Source organism: Carcharhinus amblyrhynchos, chromosome 7 (genome assembly GCF_965287045.1).
Source record: "Carcharhinus amblyrhynchos chromosome 7, sCarAmb.v2.hapA, whole genome shotgun sequence".
Lineage (NCBI taxonomy): Eukaryota > Metazoa > Chordata > Chondrichthyes > Carcharhiniformes > Carcharhinidae > Carcharhinus > Carcharhinus amblyrhynchos.
In genome coordinates this window covers 10,475,260-10,492,791 of record NC_137330.1, presented here as the reverse complement: position 1 = coordinate 10,492,791, position 17,532 = coordinate 10,475,260, and the positions used below count along the sequence as shown (strand labels likewise).

The 17,532-nt window shown below is 46.1% G+C and overlaps 1 protein-coding gene across 4 annotated transcripts in view; it reads left to right on the top strand.

Annotated features, from left to right (window-relative positions):
* dst (dystonin) overlaps positions 1 to 17,532 on the top strand; it is a 614,201-nt gene that overhangs the window by 407,158 nt on the left and 189,511 nt on the right. For all 4 annotated transcript variants that reach the window (XM_080191940.1, XM_080191941.1, XM_080191942.1 and 1 more), the window contains 4 exons: positions 3,224 to 3,380; positions 6,434 to 6,560; positions 8,856 to 8,909; positions 14,667 to 14,902. In XM_080191940.1, coding sequence (XP_080048066.1) covers positions 3,224 to 3,380; positions 6,434 to 6,560; positions 8,856 to 8,909; positions 14,667 to 14,902 — 574 coding nt within the window. The remainder of the gene's footprint in view (positions 1 to 3,223; positions 3,381 to 6,433; positions 6,561 to 8,855; positions 8,910 to 14,666; positions 14,903 to 17,532) is intronic.

Genomic DNA, 17,532 nt, shown 5'->3' with positions numbered 1-17,532 from the left:
TGCCCCCCCACCGTATATATACACACACACACACACCCCATTGATCAAGATAAACTGTGAACTCCTGTGTACCTTTTTCTGTATTTTGGGATCCTGCTCTCAACGAAGATAGACGTGAAAATTCACCATCACCTCCAATGTGCCAGCTCAGCCTGCAACGCACTGAGGAAAACCGTATTTAATCTCAAACCCGAGGCTGAGGTCACAGTTTACGGGGCAGCAGTGATCCTGGCGTTCCCATACGTTCCAGAGAGGTGGATCGCTGACAGGCCGGCATCTCGCAGCACCGGAGAAGTAAGGCCGGCAACAGCGCCGTCGCGAGATCCTCCAGATCCGGTTTCCAGAAAGGTTGTCCCACAGCTGAATCCTCCCCCAGGCCAACATCCCCTGCGTCAAGGCACTAAAAACCAAGGCATCGTTTAAAAACCAGCGCCGCTGGGGTGGGACGCGCTGTGCACGCGCCTGACTCCCAAAGCAACTAACCTACCTGGAACTCCGTCATCACTGCCCAGAGAACACGAACCTTCAAATCCTTCCACCGCCACACGTGGCAGAATCTGCTGTGGGCTTGGCCAATCTCGGAGTCCGTCAAACCAGTCGGTCGAGATTCCCCGGCCTCCCAGCTGTGTCTTTCCTGCTGGTGGGAGTTGGCACGTTGGTCACTAGCGGTGGGATTCTCTGGTCCCGCTGCTGTTAATGGGAATTCCCATTGACTTCACCCCGTGCCAGCGGGAAACCCGCGGGGGTGCACTGCCGGTGGGATGGGAGAATCCTGCCGGCGTAAACGGCAGAGAATTCCGGCCGTCGGGTTTGATCCAGAGGGACTGCCGAACAAAATTATTTCTGGGAGAATGGGCCTTTTTTGTGTTGCAAGTTTGTTTATTCGTGTCACGAGCAGGCTGACAGTAACACTGCAATGAAATTGCTTTGAAAATCCCCTAGTCGCCATACTCCGGTGCCTGTCCGGGTACACTGAGGGAGAATTTAATACAGCCAATGCACCTAACCGGCACGTCGTTCAGGCTGTGGAAGGAAACCGGAGCGCCCAGAGGAAACCCATGCAGACACAGGGAGAATGTGCAGACTCCACACAGACAGTGACCTGAGCCGGGAATCGAACCCGGGTCCCTGGCTCTGTGAGGCAGCAGTGCTAACCACTGTGCCACCACGCCAACCATGCTGAAATGGTTTGGTTTCTCCTGGTGTTGCTCCATCTTCTCTTTTTCTCTCACCTCTCTCTCCACTTTGTCTTCATGTCCCCTCCCCCTCTCCTCTCATCTCCAATCCTTTTCATTTTCTCTTCTTTTAATCCCATTTTTCTGTAAGTTTTTTCTTTGTCAGTGTTTCCTCTTTCTACTAATTGTGTTCTGATCTCTGCTGACCCCCAGCTTAATGTCGTCATCTGATCCTTCACTTCAATTTTTAAAACTTTTTCCCTTTTTATTAACTTTTTCTGTCACTAAATCTTTTCCCAGTGCTTTTCCCATATCTCCCTATGGCTCTCACATACATTGCTTCTCTTGCTCTAGGACTCAGTCTCTCTTGTCACAGTTCTTTACTTCCCAAATCTTATGGAGATCTGAAGCAAACTTGAGGCTTTCTTTCAGCTGTAGAAATAACCTTGTGTCTATCTTGGACCCTGGAGTATGTATCCATGTGTCTATCCATCACACTTGCACCATTGTACTCCAAACAGTGGAGGACATAACTGGAGCCTAATCTTTACACACTATAATAACTCCGGCGCCAGAATTCTAGCGCCCTGCCTTCCACAGGAATCAGAGCAGTCGAGGCACAGACACTGGGAAGGTCCATTGACCTCAGGCGGGATTTTCCTGTCACGGGGTGAGCGGGGCCGTAGAATCCCACACCAGGAGTCAGCTGTGAAGGAACAGTGCTTTCACTGCACAAAACAAAATAAAGCAAAACTACAAGCCTATGGTGAACACAAACAGATCCCAATAATAATGGACCCACTCGGGGTCCTGCTTTATACAGGGCTCGGTATACAAGCTCCACCAGGTGAGTTAATTACCAATCTTCAGGGAGCTCATATTCAACAGGTCCGACTGGAGGTCAATCAGTAATTCCCTGAAGTCCTGGGGGTTGTCTCACACACTTTTTATAATTTTTTTTATATAAAGAGATGCACCTTCAAACCAAAATACAAGGTGGGATTTTATGGCCATGCTCGCCCTGAGGTCAACAGACCCTTCCCATGGTCCGCCTCTTGCCCTCCCTGATTCCCGTGACGGGTGGAATGGGAAAATCCACTTCACAGTCTCAGTCTGCTATATATTGGATCATCGTATATGGGCGGCGCAGTGGTTAGCGCTGCTGCCTCACAGCACCAGGGATGCAGGTTCGATTCCCAGCTGGGGGAACTATCTGTGCAGAGTTTGCACATTCTCCCCGTGTCTGCATGGGTTTCCTCCGGGTGCTCCAGATTCCCCCCTCAGTCCAAAGATGTACATGTCAGATGGATTGACCATGCTAAATTGCCCCATAGTGCTAGGGGGTTAGTAGGGTAAATAGATAGGGTTAGGGGAATGTGGCCTGAATGGGATTGTGGTCAGTGCAGTTGTGATGGGCCAAATGGCCTCCTTCTGCACTGTAAGGATTCTATGATGCAAGTGAACTCCCCATTTGATGCCCACCAGTTGAAAATGACTGGACGCTCGCTTGTCATACAGTTAACTCCCATTGCATTCCTCTACATGGATTGACCTGCTTTCCTGCACTTCCTTCCCATAAAATTCTCATAACAGTTTTCCATTCATCTCTGCTCAACCTGGTTCCCAGCCCCACTCCAGCAAAGATGTGGGGATCCCTACAGGCTGACACTGTCCACACTACAGTACTCACACTCTTAATCCCTTCAGAATCACCAGCCATGAGTGAACGCGGTATCGCTAACGCTCCAGCTCCCAATGGACGTCCAGTGGGCTGGTGCGGTGGTCCAACTGAAAAAAAAGGCTATGATTCACAGGATTATGATTATGGGGCAAGAAATGTTTCAATAGAATGTTGTTGGTTTGAAACAATCAGAAATGATATTTCGTGCAGAGGTCAAGGATTTATTTGGTTCTTGATTATATGCCATCACAACCCTTCATTCCAAAAGGCCAAATGTGGGTGAGAAGTGCAGACATCTCAAAAGCTAGGAATTGGTCAACTATCTCTCTCCCGTTTGCTCATTTGCCTCTTTATTTTTGACTTGCAGAGAAGAAAAGTTATCCAGTTGCCAACATCAGACGGATCAGTTTAAAACCTTGCTGATGTCATTCAAAGAGTGGATGGAGGTGAAGAACTCCAATATTCCAATTATAGAGCCAAGTCTAACCACAGAAACACTTCAAAGCTATTTGTCTGATGTCCAGGTGAGGAATCCTTGCTGTTAAATATTCTGTGTATTGTACTGTTGGGGATCAGTAATTATATCAGTAAGTTCACCAAATTTCCCAAATCAAAGAATATCTACCATGCAGAAGGAGGCAGTTGGCCCATTGAGCCTGCACTGGCAACAATAATCCCAGACAGGTCCTCTGTATGTAACTCCATGTATTTACCCTGATGCCAAGGGCCAATTTACCATTACTGATCATAGAATCCTACAGTGCAGAGGAAGACCACTCAACCCACTGAATCTGCATTGGTGTTAACAAATTGTCCCTAAATTAGGCGCCCCTCAATCTGGTTATAATTCTCTAAATTTGCACACCTTTATTGTGGAGTCCAATAGGCGTAGACAAAGGTCGTAGGTGGAAGAGGGCACTCACAATGTTAAAATGGCGGCGCGGGCTTGTTGGGCCAAAGGGCCTGTTACCTGTGCTGTGTTGTTCTTTGTTCTAACCACAATCCCACTGAGGCCCTATGCCCTTAACCCCTAGATAGTCCACCTGACACTAGGGTCAATTTAGCATGGCCAATCCGCCTAATACGCACACCATTGGACTTTGGGAAGGAACCGGCGCACCTGGGAGAAACCCACGCAAATACGGGGAGAATGTGCAAACTCCACACAGGCAGTGACCCAAGGCTCGAATCGAACCTGTGTCCTTGGCACTGTGAGGCAGCAGTGCTAGCCACTGTGCCACTGTGCTGCTTTAACCCAATCAACCTAACCCAAATTTTCCCGAATGGCAACTTAAATCCCCGGTTCGTTATATATTGTATTCTGGTGTCTCCTGAATTGAATACTCAGTTATTTAATGTTTTGGTGCCTTTGTGAGGAGCCATATGCTTACTTTAGGTGCTTTATCCTCGATTACATGTATTGCAGTACAGCTCTGGCTCCAGTTGATGTTTGGATTGCAATGGTGTGGAACCCCTTGGAAAGGGATAGGCTCAAATGCTTCGGCTTTGCACAGCATAAAGTATAATTTGGTATCGAGCTGATTTTAAAAAGCGGCAGCAAGTTCCATTAATATAATGTCTTTTGACATGGTAAATGCGTCCAGGCACTTCACAGGATCGTAGAATCCCTACAGTACAAAAGGAGGCCATTCAGTCCATTGAGCCTACAACGACCACAATCCCACCCAAACTCTATCCCCATAACCCCACATATTTACCCTGCCAGTCCCCTGACACTAAGGGACAATTTAGCACGGCCAATCCACCTAACCCGCACATCTTTCAGACTGTGGGAGGAAACCGGAGCACCCGGAGGAAACCCACGCAGACACAGAGAGAACATGCAAACTCCACACAGACAGTGACCCGAGCTGGGAACCAAACCCAGGGCCCTGGTGCTGAGAGGCAGCAGTACTAACCAGTGTGTCACCGTGCCGCCCATCCTGCCCAGGAAAATTGTCAAACAAAATCTCGCACATGACGTTGGGACCCAGAAGCTTGGCCGGGCTGGTTGGTAGGTTTTAAGCAGGGTCTAAAAGGAGCACAGAGATTTGGAAAGCATTAGGAACATTGGATCTAGACATGGCTGCCACCAATAGTGTGACGGAAATAGGGAATGCGCAAGTAGCTTTCAGCAGAAAACCTGCGCCTATGGTCCATTGGAAACTTGTCGTGATCTCTGAGCAATGTGAATACTCTTACCGATGTTTCAAAAATGACATGGTGGGGTTGAGGGGGTTTCTGTGAGCGCATGTGACCACTTGTGGCCAGTGATCTTTCTGGAGTGGGAATCTTGCCCTCCAGGATAAGGCAGTGTCAGGGGTTACAGCCTGGCTGGATCTCACACTTGGTCTCAGCTCAGTAAATGTGATAAGAATGTCCATTTTCTGACCATAAGAGGTCCTGGTGATCTGAGAAATGAAAATGATGACCGTGAAGCAGAATGGGCAACAGATAAACGAGAATTCCAGCACATCTCAATTGTAGAGAAATGTCTGCAACCGTTGTGGAAGAGACTTTGTTGAGCAGAAGCAAAATCAGTAGTAACTTTGAAGAGGAAGTTGTAGATATATTTAAAATGGAAACATCTGTGTCAGCGGTAGAGCTAAGGAGTAGGATTAACAGTTGGCTCTCTCCAAGAGCTGGCAAGAAGCTCGAAGGGCCGAATGGCCTATTTTGTGTGATTCCGGGGAAGTTTCCAAAGAATGTAACTATTCTATTTGTCTGGAACAAAGCTTACTGTTAACCTCCTCTGTTATCCCTTCTGTGATCACAAGGGAAAATTGAGGGAGTTGTCTGCCATCAGGATGTGAGTTATTAATCACCTTGTTCATTTTGTGAAGATGCAAAAAATACACTCTCCGGCGTTAATCTTTATCACAGAGGGAGCTGTAAGCATGAGAAATGAGGACAGGATATTCCTGAGGCCAGCATGGTGGCACAGTAGTTAGCACTGTTGCCTCACAGCATCAGGGACTCGAGTTCAATTCTGGCCTTCGGTGACTGTGACTGTCTGTGTGGAGTTTGCATGTTCTCCCCATGTCTGCGTGGGTTTCATCTGGGCGCTTGGTCCCCTCCCACAATTCATAGATATGCGGGTTAGGTGGATTGGCCGTGCTAAATTGCCCCTTAACTTCAGGGGGATGAGCAGGGTAAATGCATGGGGTTAACGAGGATAGGGTCTGGGTGGGATTAGGGTTGGTGCAGATTCGATGGGCCAAACGGCCTCCTTCTGCGCGGTAGGGATTCTATGATTCTCCCCCTGTCTGCGTGGGTTTCCTCCGGGTGCTCCAGTTTCCTCCCACAGTCCAGAGATGGGCAGATTAGGAGGATTGGCCGTGCTAAGTGCGAAATACATGCCAAGCATCAGGGGGATTAACAAGGTAAGTGTGTGGGATAGGGCCTGGCTGGGATTGTTATGGGTGCAGACTCAGTGGGCTGAATGGCCTCCTTCTTTATTGTAGGGATCCTGTGATCCTCTTTTACATTCTTTCCTTTTGTTACACAGGGAATTAGACCATTGACACGGCAAGATGAATGATTTGAATACAATTTTGCCCTTCCTTTTTCATTTTAGGTCATGCTGAGTGAGTGGTCATCAAAAGCCTCTGACGTTGAGGAGATAAATCAGAAAGGCTCGGCTTTGTGTCACCTGATCAATACTCTGACTTCCCCAGCCCACCCCAGGACTTCATTCAAATCAGGTAAACAGTCTGCCCCTCGCCTTGAGGGTCAAATGCATTGTTCTGGCAGAGATTTTAAATAACTCACTTTCTTTGTTAAATTATTCAATAGCTACCATTCAGTAATTCATGATTGGAATGGAGATTATTTGCTGGAATTCTCAAACTGATTACAGTTTTGTTTTTGTACAGCAGCCCAGCAGATTGAGAAGTGTGTTATTTAGACAATTCAGCCTGTGATGTATGAAGTGAGGTGAATAAATTCTTGCCACAGCAGCTCATAAAAGATTTATTGGAACGGCATAAATCTTCCAGTTGGACCCCCACGTTCTACTATCTGTCCGTCAATAGCCCATATATTTAACTGAATAATGTTCCCAAGCAGGATTCCCAACTTTTCCACAATGCAATTCAGAAACTAACACACTTGTTCAGCATTTTCATTTCATGGGTTGGCGATTTAATGAGCTGCAGTAATTCAGTTTGAGAAGTGTGTTGTTTTAATTAAACATGGAAATGGGTCATTACCGACACACAAATGTCCTTGTGATTAAGCATAAAATATTAGTTCACCAGGGTTTTCCATGCGTGTTTATGCAATTCTGCTCCCTCTTCATGGCTTCATATTTAATAGCATCCTTTCTGTACAATGGTCCTTTATAAAAACTGACCAAGAACATAAGGGAGGCGATGGCCTAATGGTATGATGGCTAGACTCGTAATCCAGAAACTCAGCTAATGTTCTGGGGACCCAGGTTCGAATCCCACTAGAGCAGATGGTAGAATTTGAATTCAGTAAAAAACAATATCTGGAATTAAGAATCTACCGATGACCACAAAACCATTGTCGATTATGGAAAAAACCCGGCTGGTTCGTTAATGTGCTTCAGGAAAGGAAATCTGCCATCCTTACCCGGCCTGGCCTACATATGACTCTCAACTGCCCTCGGGTAATTAGGGATGGGCAATAAATGCTGGCCAACTAGCGATTAAAAAGCCATGAATGAATAAAAAAACTAGGAGCAGAAGTAGGCAAATTTAGCCCTTCGAGCCTGTTCCACCATTCAGTTAGATCATGGCTGATCTCTGGTCTCAAATCCACCTCCCTACCTGCTCCAGGAACTACTTGTGTTGCTGCTGCTGTTTGAGTTGTGACTGAAATCAGGAGATTTCACCGGGTGGTGTATTCACAGATGATTATCCTTCCACACAATTTTTTTCCCCTCCCTCCAGTGACATCATCTCAGGCTGTGAGCTGCAGAGATCATGATTTTAAAAAAAAATCTCTTTAAATCATAGAAATCCTACAGTACAGAAAGAGGCCATTCGGCCTATCGAGTCTGCACCGACCGCAATCCCACCCAGGCCCCACCCCCATATCCCTATATATTTTACCCACTAATCCCTCATCTCAGGACACTAAGGGGCAATTTAGCCCAGCCAATCAACCTAACCCGCACGTCCTTGGACTGTGGGAGGAAACCCACGCAGACACAAGGAGAATGTGCAAACTCCACACCGACAGTGACCCTGGAGCTGTGAAGCAGCAGTGCTAATCACTGTGCCACCATGCCGCCCAACATCACAGGGCCAATTAAATATTTACACGGAGGGTGATAGATTCTTGCTTGGTATGACGGGTTACAGAACAAAGGCAAACAAATGAAGCAAATCAGCTATAATCTAATTGGTGAGGTAGGCATGAGAAGCCGAATAGCCTCTTCCTGTTCCTCACACTCCGAATTGGGTCGTGCAAGGTTACACCTTTACCCTTTCTGTTATTTAACCAGAATAGTTTTGACCGTAGGACAATAAGGAATAGAAACAGGAGTAGGCTATTTGTCCTCTTGAACCTACACCGCCATTCAGTAGAATCGTGGCTGATCCAACATTCCTCACGACCACTTTCCTGCCCTTTCCCCGTAACCATCAATTCCCTTACTGATCAAAAATATTTCCATCTCAGCCTTAAATATGCACAAGGACTCTGCTCCCACAGCTCTCTGTGGCAAGGAGGTCTAAAGATTCACAGCCCTCTGAGACAAGAAGTTCTCCCTCATCTCAGTCTTAAGTTGGCACTCCTTTATTCTGAGACGATGCCTTCTGGTTCCAGACTTTCCCATGAGGGGAAACGTCTTTTCAGCATTTACCCTGTCAAATCTCTTAAGAACCCTGAGAAGCCACTCTTTGCCTATTTGTTCAAAGAATTTGCCAACTTTCATTTGTACATAACAGGTCAGAGAGAGAACTTAACACAGATGTTGGTCTTTTTAATGCAACTAACCAGGTTTTCTTAACGCATACATTGATCTGTAGGCACGCAAGTGGTGAATGGTGAGGGAGCTGCCTCTGCTGTCTGTGATTCCAAAGGTAAGGAAACCACTTTACAAGTTCCATTACTTGAGTTTGGTGCAACCTTGTAATGAAATATGTAAATTAGCTTTCTTTTTAGAGTGTTACTGTTTTTAAAGAAATGGATTCCAGGAAAATTTAAACCACGCAAGTTATACTCTTACAGTATTAAAATGGAGATGAGTTCAATGTCAACTTATGAACTTGTCTCCCGTTCAAGTTAATGCAGTGCAAGAAATGGGGGTGGCACAGAGGCACAGTGGTTAGCACTGCTGCCTCACAGCACCAGGGACCTGCGTTCAATTCCCAGCTTGGGTCACTGTCTGTGCGGAGTCTGCATGTTCTCCCTGGGTCTGTGTGGGTTTCCCCCGGTGCTCCGGTTTCCTCCCACAGTCCAAAAGACGTGCTGGTTAGGTGCACTGGCCATGCTACATTCCTCTTCAATGTACTCGAACAGATGCCGGAGTGTGGCGACTAGGGGATTTTCACAATAACTTCATTGCAGTGTTAATGTAAGCTTACTTATGACACTAATAAATAAACTTAGAACTAAACTTTAAGCTGAAATGACCTTTGAATATGACCAAAAACACTTCTGTAAAAAAAAACCTACATTTCAATTATTTTCAGTTTGTCACTATCGCTAATTAATCATCTGGATTTCCTTTCCTTGGAATTAAAAACTGCATTAAAATGATCAACTCCGTTTCCCTGTAACTATTTCAAATAGGTGGAAAGTACAAGTTCGTCCTCCATTTTATTGCGACTGTTTTTTGTTGAAGTTAATTTGTCCGCACACATAATGGTGGGGTAGGAAATATTATGGCATGACCCATGGTTATTCTCCTTGGGGAATTGCCCTGAGCACCTGACTGTCCCAGAGTCACAAACAAAACTGGTTCCTGTGCCATAACAAGGAAAAACGGGTGAAAATAGTGATCTAAATCTAAATCCTGGCGGTCATGAGATGGGAAAGTGAGTTGTAAATGCTCCCCTTTTGATCAAATGCACGGTTTCCTCCACTATTGACCGGTTAATTTGTTGAAAGTTCTTCCTCAAAGCTCCATTGATATGATGGGCCGAATTCCCTCCGTTGGCCCACTATGAATTTAGCTGTGGCGAAACCTGTGTCATTGACTGAGATGGTGGGCCCTCTTCTTGTTGGGCCTTTTGAAAGTTGAATTCTTGATGTTGGTGTTCCTACGATCAGAAAGTGGTGCCTGACCAAACTCACTCTGGTCAGTTTTGGGGATCCTTGACTGGATATCTTCCTGGATTCTCATGCTGATGTCCTCTGACCACCTCGACACGCTCGCCACATTCCCGCCATTGACCATGAATCTTGACGATGCCCTTCCTTCTCATCAAACGCAAAGCCAGTCGCTGCTTCTCGCTCATTGAATGAACCTTCTTCATCTAGTCAAATCAAAACAGCATCTACTCCACCCTGCCCATTTCCAAAATTCTTAGAATGAATAAAAATAAGAGGGCTTAAAGAAAATGAAGAAAATAAATCCTGGAGATTAAGCTGAAATTCCGATAGATTCCTGGACAATCCTGCAGGATTAAGTGATCTACTGCGCCAAACATGTGGTTGTAATAGCGGAGTGGGAGGGAAGAGGAGCAAGAATGCAAAATCTCCATTAAAACAAGTTATTGTCTTGAAGTAAAGCAGTAGAACTTCGATGTGGTTCTCCCTTAACAATATTTCTCTACATCTCAATTGAGCATCTTAGTGCTGATATGGAAATTGTGATCTTTCAGTTATTCCTGGCTGGGCCACCCAGAGAGGTACACTTTCAGAATTGGGTTCTATTCAACCATTCTATTAGATTATGACTATTTTGTATCTTAATGCTATTGACCCAGTTTATAAGGGGTGGCACAGTGGTTAGCACTGCTGCCTCACAGCGCCAGGGGCCCAGATTCAATTCCGGCTTCGGCTCACAGTCAGTGCGGAGTTTGCCCATTCTCCCTGGGTCTGCGTGGGTTTCCTCCCGCGGGCTGGGTAGGTTGGCCATGCTAAATTAACCCTCGTGTCAGGGGGATTTGCAGAGTAAATATGAGGGATTATGGGAATAGGGCCTGGCTGGGATTGTGGTCGGTGCACTGTCGGGTTTCTCTGCTGGAATCCTTAATTCCTTGTCTGACCAAAATTCATCAATCTCCGTTATAAATTTGACCACGCAACCTTTTTAAGAAGAGAGGTTTCCAGATGTCCACTACCTTGTTGTTGTAAGGGCCAAGGCAGTCAATAAGTAACGTGTCGCAAGTATTTGGAACCAAATTCTTGCAAATGGAATATTGGTGATGTATTAAATGCTTAAACAAGATGGTAATACTCAGTCCCAGGTGGCTTTGATCTTAAACCACTCTATGCCAGATGACCAGAAATTTCCTCCAGTTAGATGTTGGGAAGAGTGAAGTCACTGGGGGCAATCTTAGCATCAAACCCCACCAACCTTTTGGCGCGGCGAGCCTAGAAATCAGATCATGCCTGATTTCCCGCCTTTCATAATCTTACCAGTGCCAAATATCCAGCAAGGTCAGCTTCACGCTCATGGCCGACATGGGGTGTATAAATTGTTTAAATCTAATTTTACTATAACTAAATGTAATTAGTGAGCCTGGAAGACAATCGTCTGGACTCACTCGCCTCTGTGGCCTCCACAGTGAGAATCATTCAAGGTCCCCATCAGTGGGAATTAGATGTGTTGACCTCATTAGTAGAACCAGAGGCCATTGAGATCCTCTCCAGGAGGTCATGGGTGGGGGGTGGGGGGGGGGGGGTGGTACCCCTTGGGCAGTGGCAACCTGGCAGTTTTCACCCTGGCACCATCCATACCAAGGGGTGGGACCTGAAGGGGAGGGGCCAGACCGGAGACGGGCTGATGGTGGTGGGATGGGGAGGAGGGTCCTGCGCAAGCGCAGTGGTGCCCTCTGCTGCTCTCAGCCAGCATTTGGGTGATTTAAGCCCCGCCTACTCCCCCTGCAGGCGAGAAACTAATTTTGATGTGTTTTGCTCTAAGTGCATAAGATAGCAGATTTGAATTCGCCCCAGAAAAAAATCAAAAGCTCTCCCATTTTCATGCTCATTCTGGACTTCGACTTTTTTCTATAAGATTGCTCCCAATGTTTCTTGTCTTTGCTACAAACGCTGTTTCCAGCTATCGCTTCTGTGTCATGATCATCCTGGCAACAACTAAAGACTAAATCAGTCTGTTTGCATTCTTGGTGGCATATTTAACATTGCGATGAGCTTCTGACTGCCCGTTCATGATATTTTCAAGACTACTTCCACCTCCGTAACATCACCAAACTTGGATCCTGCCTTAGCTCATGTCCTGAAGTCCTCAAGCTTACCTTTGTTACCTCGAGACTTGTCTATTCCAATGCACTGCTAGTCGGACACCTGCATATTACTCTGCATAAACATGAGGTCATCCCAAGCTCTGCTGACCATGCTTCACAAGCACCAAGCCCCGTTTCACTATCACCCCTGCGCAAGCTGATCTACAATGACTCCTGTTCAAGAAGCAGCTTAATTTTAAAATGATCATTCTTATTTTGAAATTCCTCCTTGGCCTCAGCCTCCCTATTTCTCAGAGTTCCTCAACTCTAAAAGATCTCTGCGCTCCTCTAATTCCAGCCTTTCATGGAAAATACAAAATATACAACTGCCTGAACGTCTGCCTCCTCAGCATCACTGCAAAGGTCAGAGTCATTCTAATGAGGCTCCATCAACCTGACAGCGGAATATACCCCTAGGTACAATCATCTCCTCCCTGTTGTCATGTGCCTTTAAGTGAAAGCAGCATGCCATCACTAGAATGGAAGTGTGTCATTGGAACCAGTCTCAGTTTCACTTTTGGCTGTGAGCAGAACACAGCACAGCTCTGATGTCTTCAAGATGCAACTATATATGTTCTCATGTTCCCAGTTGCAAATAGTGAACCCACAATGCATTTACACCACCCCTGATGAATGATCAGTGCCTTTACGTTGTCAATCCCACTCTCAGTAGGTTCTGCTTAAAGCTGTAGAATCCTAGTATTATACAGTGCAGAAGGAGGCCCATTCAGCTCATTGAGTCTGCACCAATAACAATCCTACCCAGGCCCTATCCCAGTAACCCCATGCATTTACTCGAGCTAATCCCCCTTCGCTAAGGGGCAATTTAGCATGGCCGATCCACCTAACCCACACGTCTTTGGAACGTGGGAGGAAACCTGAGCACCCGAAGGAAACCCACGCAGACACGGGGAGAACGTGCAGGCTTCACACAGACAATGACCCAGGCCAAGAATTGAACTCAACTCAGCTCCGTGGCGCTGTGAGGCTGCAGTGCTAACCACTGTGCCACTGTGTCAGTTGTAGGATTGAGAGGGTCTCTGGAAACAGTTCGTTTACTTTCCTTTCTTTCTCCCAGGGGGGATTTTCATATCCTAAACGTAATTGAAATTGAGGGAAAACCTAAGTCTGGTCACTGATGCGGTGGAACATTACAGAGCGTGATGATTAAACACAAGATCATTACAATTCTAACCCTCAGTGTTAAAAATTTGCTTCCCTTTAGAAACTGCAGCTGTAATAAAGCGAGGAATAATAAAATCCTCACACTTCATTAGAGACCAACTCTCTAATATAGAAACTTAGAAACTAGAAGCAGGTATGGGCAATTTGGCCCTTCGAGCCTGCTCCGCCATTCATTTTGATTATGGCTGATTGTCAAATTGAACATTCTGATCCCCCTTCCTCCCATATCCTAGATCACTTTAGCCTCAAGAGCTATATCTAATTTCTTCAGATAAAGTTTTGGCCTCAACTACATTCTGTGGGAGTGAATTCCACACATTCGTCACTCTCTCGGTGAAGAAATTTCTCCTCTCCTCAGTTCTAAAAGGTTTGCCCCTGATCCTCAAGCTATGACCCCTAGTTGTGGACTTCCCCGCCATCGGGAACATTCTTTGAGTCTGCCCTGTCTAACCTTGTTAGAATTTTGTAAGTTTCTGTAAGATCCCCTCTCACTCTTCTAAATTTCAGTGAATATAATCCTAACCGACTTAGTCTCTCCCCATATGACAGACCTGCCATCCCCAGAATCAGCCTGGTAAACCTTTGCTGTGTAGCAAGGACATCCATCCTCACAGAAGGACACCAAAATTATGTTCAAAAGCCAGCACTATAAGTTTAAAGTTTATTGTCACAACTAGGCTTACGCTAACACTGCAGTGAAAATCCCCTAGTTGCCACACTCCAGCGTCTGTTCGGGTACACTGAGGGAGGATTTAGCGTGGCCAATGCACCTGACCAGCGTGTCTTTTGGACTGTGGGAGGAAACCAGAGCACCTGGAGGAAACCCACACAGACAAGGGGAGAATGTGCAGACTCCACACAGACAGTGACCCAAGCGGGGAATCGAACCCGGATCCCTGACGCTGTAATGCAGCAGTGCTAACCACTGTGCCAGAACAATGAGTCTTCAGCTTTTAATAAAGGGACTTGGATGTAAATGTTAACTCTTGCATTTGGGGTAGTGCCTATTAACCTTCAGTGGAACTGCTTTGGGTTTGCTTTAGTTGTGAGAATGGTAGTGACACTTGAATTTTTCCAGATTTGTTTGGGATCATAGAGCTCAGAACTACTATGTTTAGATCAGACCCACTTGAACTTGCATGGACTTTATACCTCACCGAGTATTTGAATTTAAGGCATGTCTTTCTCCTCAAACGCTGTCACCAATGAGATGATGAAGTCTGTTTTTTTTGGCCGCAGAGTTGATCGGGATCCAGCGGGATGTTACGGATGTAAATCATCAGTATGAAGAGTTGGGAGGTTTGCTGAAGGACAAGGCGAGTCAGCTGGAATCCACACTGGCACAAAGACAGCAAGTCCAGGAAGAAGCCCATTTGGTCAAGGAATGGTTGGAGTCAATGGATAAGAGAACCGCATCTTGGGATACATTACCAACTGAGACTGAAGCTGTAAAGGAACAGGTTGAACAACATAAGGTGTGTGTGCGTGCGTGTTAATGCACTATGAATGCCCTTAATCTTTTTAAAGCTGAATTGTGGAATAAACATCATTGTTCTGGGCAGCACAGTGGTGAGCAATGTTGTCTCACAGCACCAGGGAACCGCATTCTATTTCGCCCCGGGTCACTGTCTGTGTGAAGTTTGCATGTTCTCCCCGTGTCTGCATGGGTTTCCTCCGGCTGCTCCGGTTTCCTCCCACACTCCAAAAGATGTGCAGATTAGGTGGATTAGCCATGCTAAATTGCCCCTTAGTGTCAGGGGGACTAGCTAGGGTAAACATGTGGGGTTGTGGGCCTGGGTGGGATTGTTGTCAGTTCAGACTCAATGGGCCAAATGGCCTCCTTCTGCACTGTAGGGATCTTACTAAGGTGTGACATCTCGCAACTAAGATTATTTTGGATTCAGTACCCTTCAGCTGCAATTTTTTGCCCTCTTAGTTGCAGGTGGTGTAAGCTAATAACAGCGCAGTGCGGGCAACGGGGTTTTTGGAGTCTTAGTTAATGGCAGAATCAATTTATCTCCCCATCCAATGAGATTTAAGCCCAAGTCTAATAGCTGATTTCCTTCAGAATGAGATTGAACCGATTAAATTGAATCCTTTCTGGGCCAGAGGTTGATGGACATTGCGTGAAAAATTAACACGTGCTAAACGGGGATTTCAATTCTTTATTATCAGCCCTAATTTATGTGTAAATTCTTAAAAAAACAAGTGTGGTGCAGGTTGTACAAAGCAAACGAAAGAATGACATCAATTTGCCAAGAGGTTTTGGAAGCCATGGTACATCGTAGCATATTTCCTAAACCCCTGAATTTGCTGACCGATTTTCACATCATAACATTGTGCATCGTCAACACGCTGTTATATAGCAGGAAAAATCTAGCCCAATACTTAGAATCATAGAGTCCCTACAGATCAGAAGGAGGCCATTCAGTTCCTCGAGCCTGCACCGACAACAATCCCACCTAGCCCCCATCCCTGTAACCCCACGTATTTCACCTGCATGGCCAATCCACCTAACCTGCACATCTTTGGAGTGTGGGAGGAAACTGGAGCACCCGGAGGAAAAACACGCAGACACGGGGAGAACGTGCAAACGCCACACAGACAATGACCCAAGCCGGGAATTGAACCCGGGTCCCTGGCACTGTGGGGCAGCAGTGCTATCCTCTGTGCCGCCCCTTGCGGGTTACTTGTTGGTTCCATTTTCTTTCTGCAGTTTGATTATCTTTAAACTGTAGGAATATTAACCTCTCTGGATCTGATTAATTCTAATGCGCTGATGGTGTTGAAGATGGTGGGACTGGGACAGCGCAGCCCTGGTTCAGATGTGGTTTCTCTCAACTTCCTATAGAGCCATTTTTTTGACTGTATCTGAGAAGGGTAGCAGAATGGAGGTGGTTGGGGAAGAAGACATTTCAGTGTGTGAGCGCCGATAATCGCTTGTTGTGCATTCAGTTTCACAGTGCTGCGGCTGGTCCTCCTTGTGTCGGCGTGGTTATGGTAACAGTGTCATTGCACTCACTCGCTGTCTTCAAAGTGAAGTTGAAGAAACAGATGTGGCCGAACGATGGTGGCCCAGTTATGCCGCAGTATAACCGAGGAGGGAGAATGCAGCAGTGTGTAACGTTCCAGGGGGTTGGCACAGTGGTTAGCACTGTTAGCTTACTGTGCCAGGGACCCGGGTTCGATTCTGGACTTGGGTGGCTGTGTGGAGTTCGCACATTCTCTCTGTGTCCACGTGGATAAGTCTGGGTAGGACGCTGTGACGGACTTTCTGAAGATTAGGGAATCTACAGTAGTATAACATGGGGGCAGGAGTGGGCAGTTCAGACCCTCGAGCCTGCTCCGCCATTTAATATGATCACAGCTGATCTCATTTCCACCTTCCTGCTGATTCCCCATAACCCCTCAACCCACTATTGACTAAAAACATATCCATCTCCTCCTTAAATTTTGTTTCGTGTTCCGGCATTCAGTTCATTCTGGGTAGGGAATTCCACAGATGAGTAAAGTAATTCCTCCTCATTTCTGTTTCAAATCTGCCATCCCTTATCCTAAAACTATGTCCTCTCGTTCTAGAATGCCCAACAAGGGGAAACATTCACTCCTCTACCCTATCCATCCCCTTTCTCTGATAAGCATCTTATATACCTCAATTAGATGGCTTCTCATTCTTTTAAACTCCAGCAAGTTTAGGCCAACACTGCTCAATGACTCTTCATAAGACAAGTGAAGGCAGCTGTTGAGAAGGCAGTCTTGGCTTTTAAAGGCAACCGCAATGGGTGTGAAACACACTTCCCAATTTTAATCTGAGCCTTTGCATTCCAGTGAGCACTAATCTGCTTTGCCTGAGTTCAGATGGATACAGAGCCTGAAGTTTGGCTCAGCGCTGCGTTGTTGTGAAGCAGTTATTGATAATTGCAATGTAACAAGACCATCGTAAAGAGCAGAACATTGTCAAACCCTCGTCCAGTAAAATCTGTTCAATGGAGTCTTATTCACAAGCTGTGAAAGCTTTTTTCAAGCTGGATTTATTTCCTCGCTGTGCGTAACGTGTTCGTAAATGGGCTGTTCTTTTCGAAGGAAGGTATTCATGTAACAACCT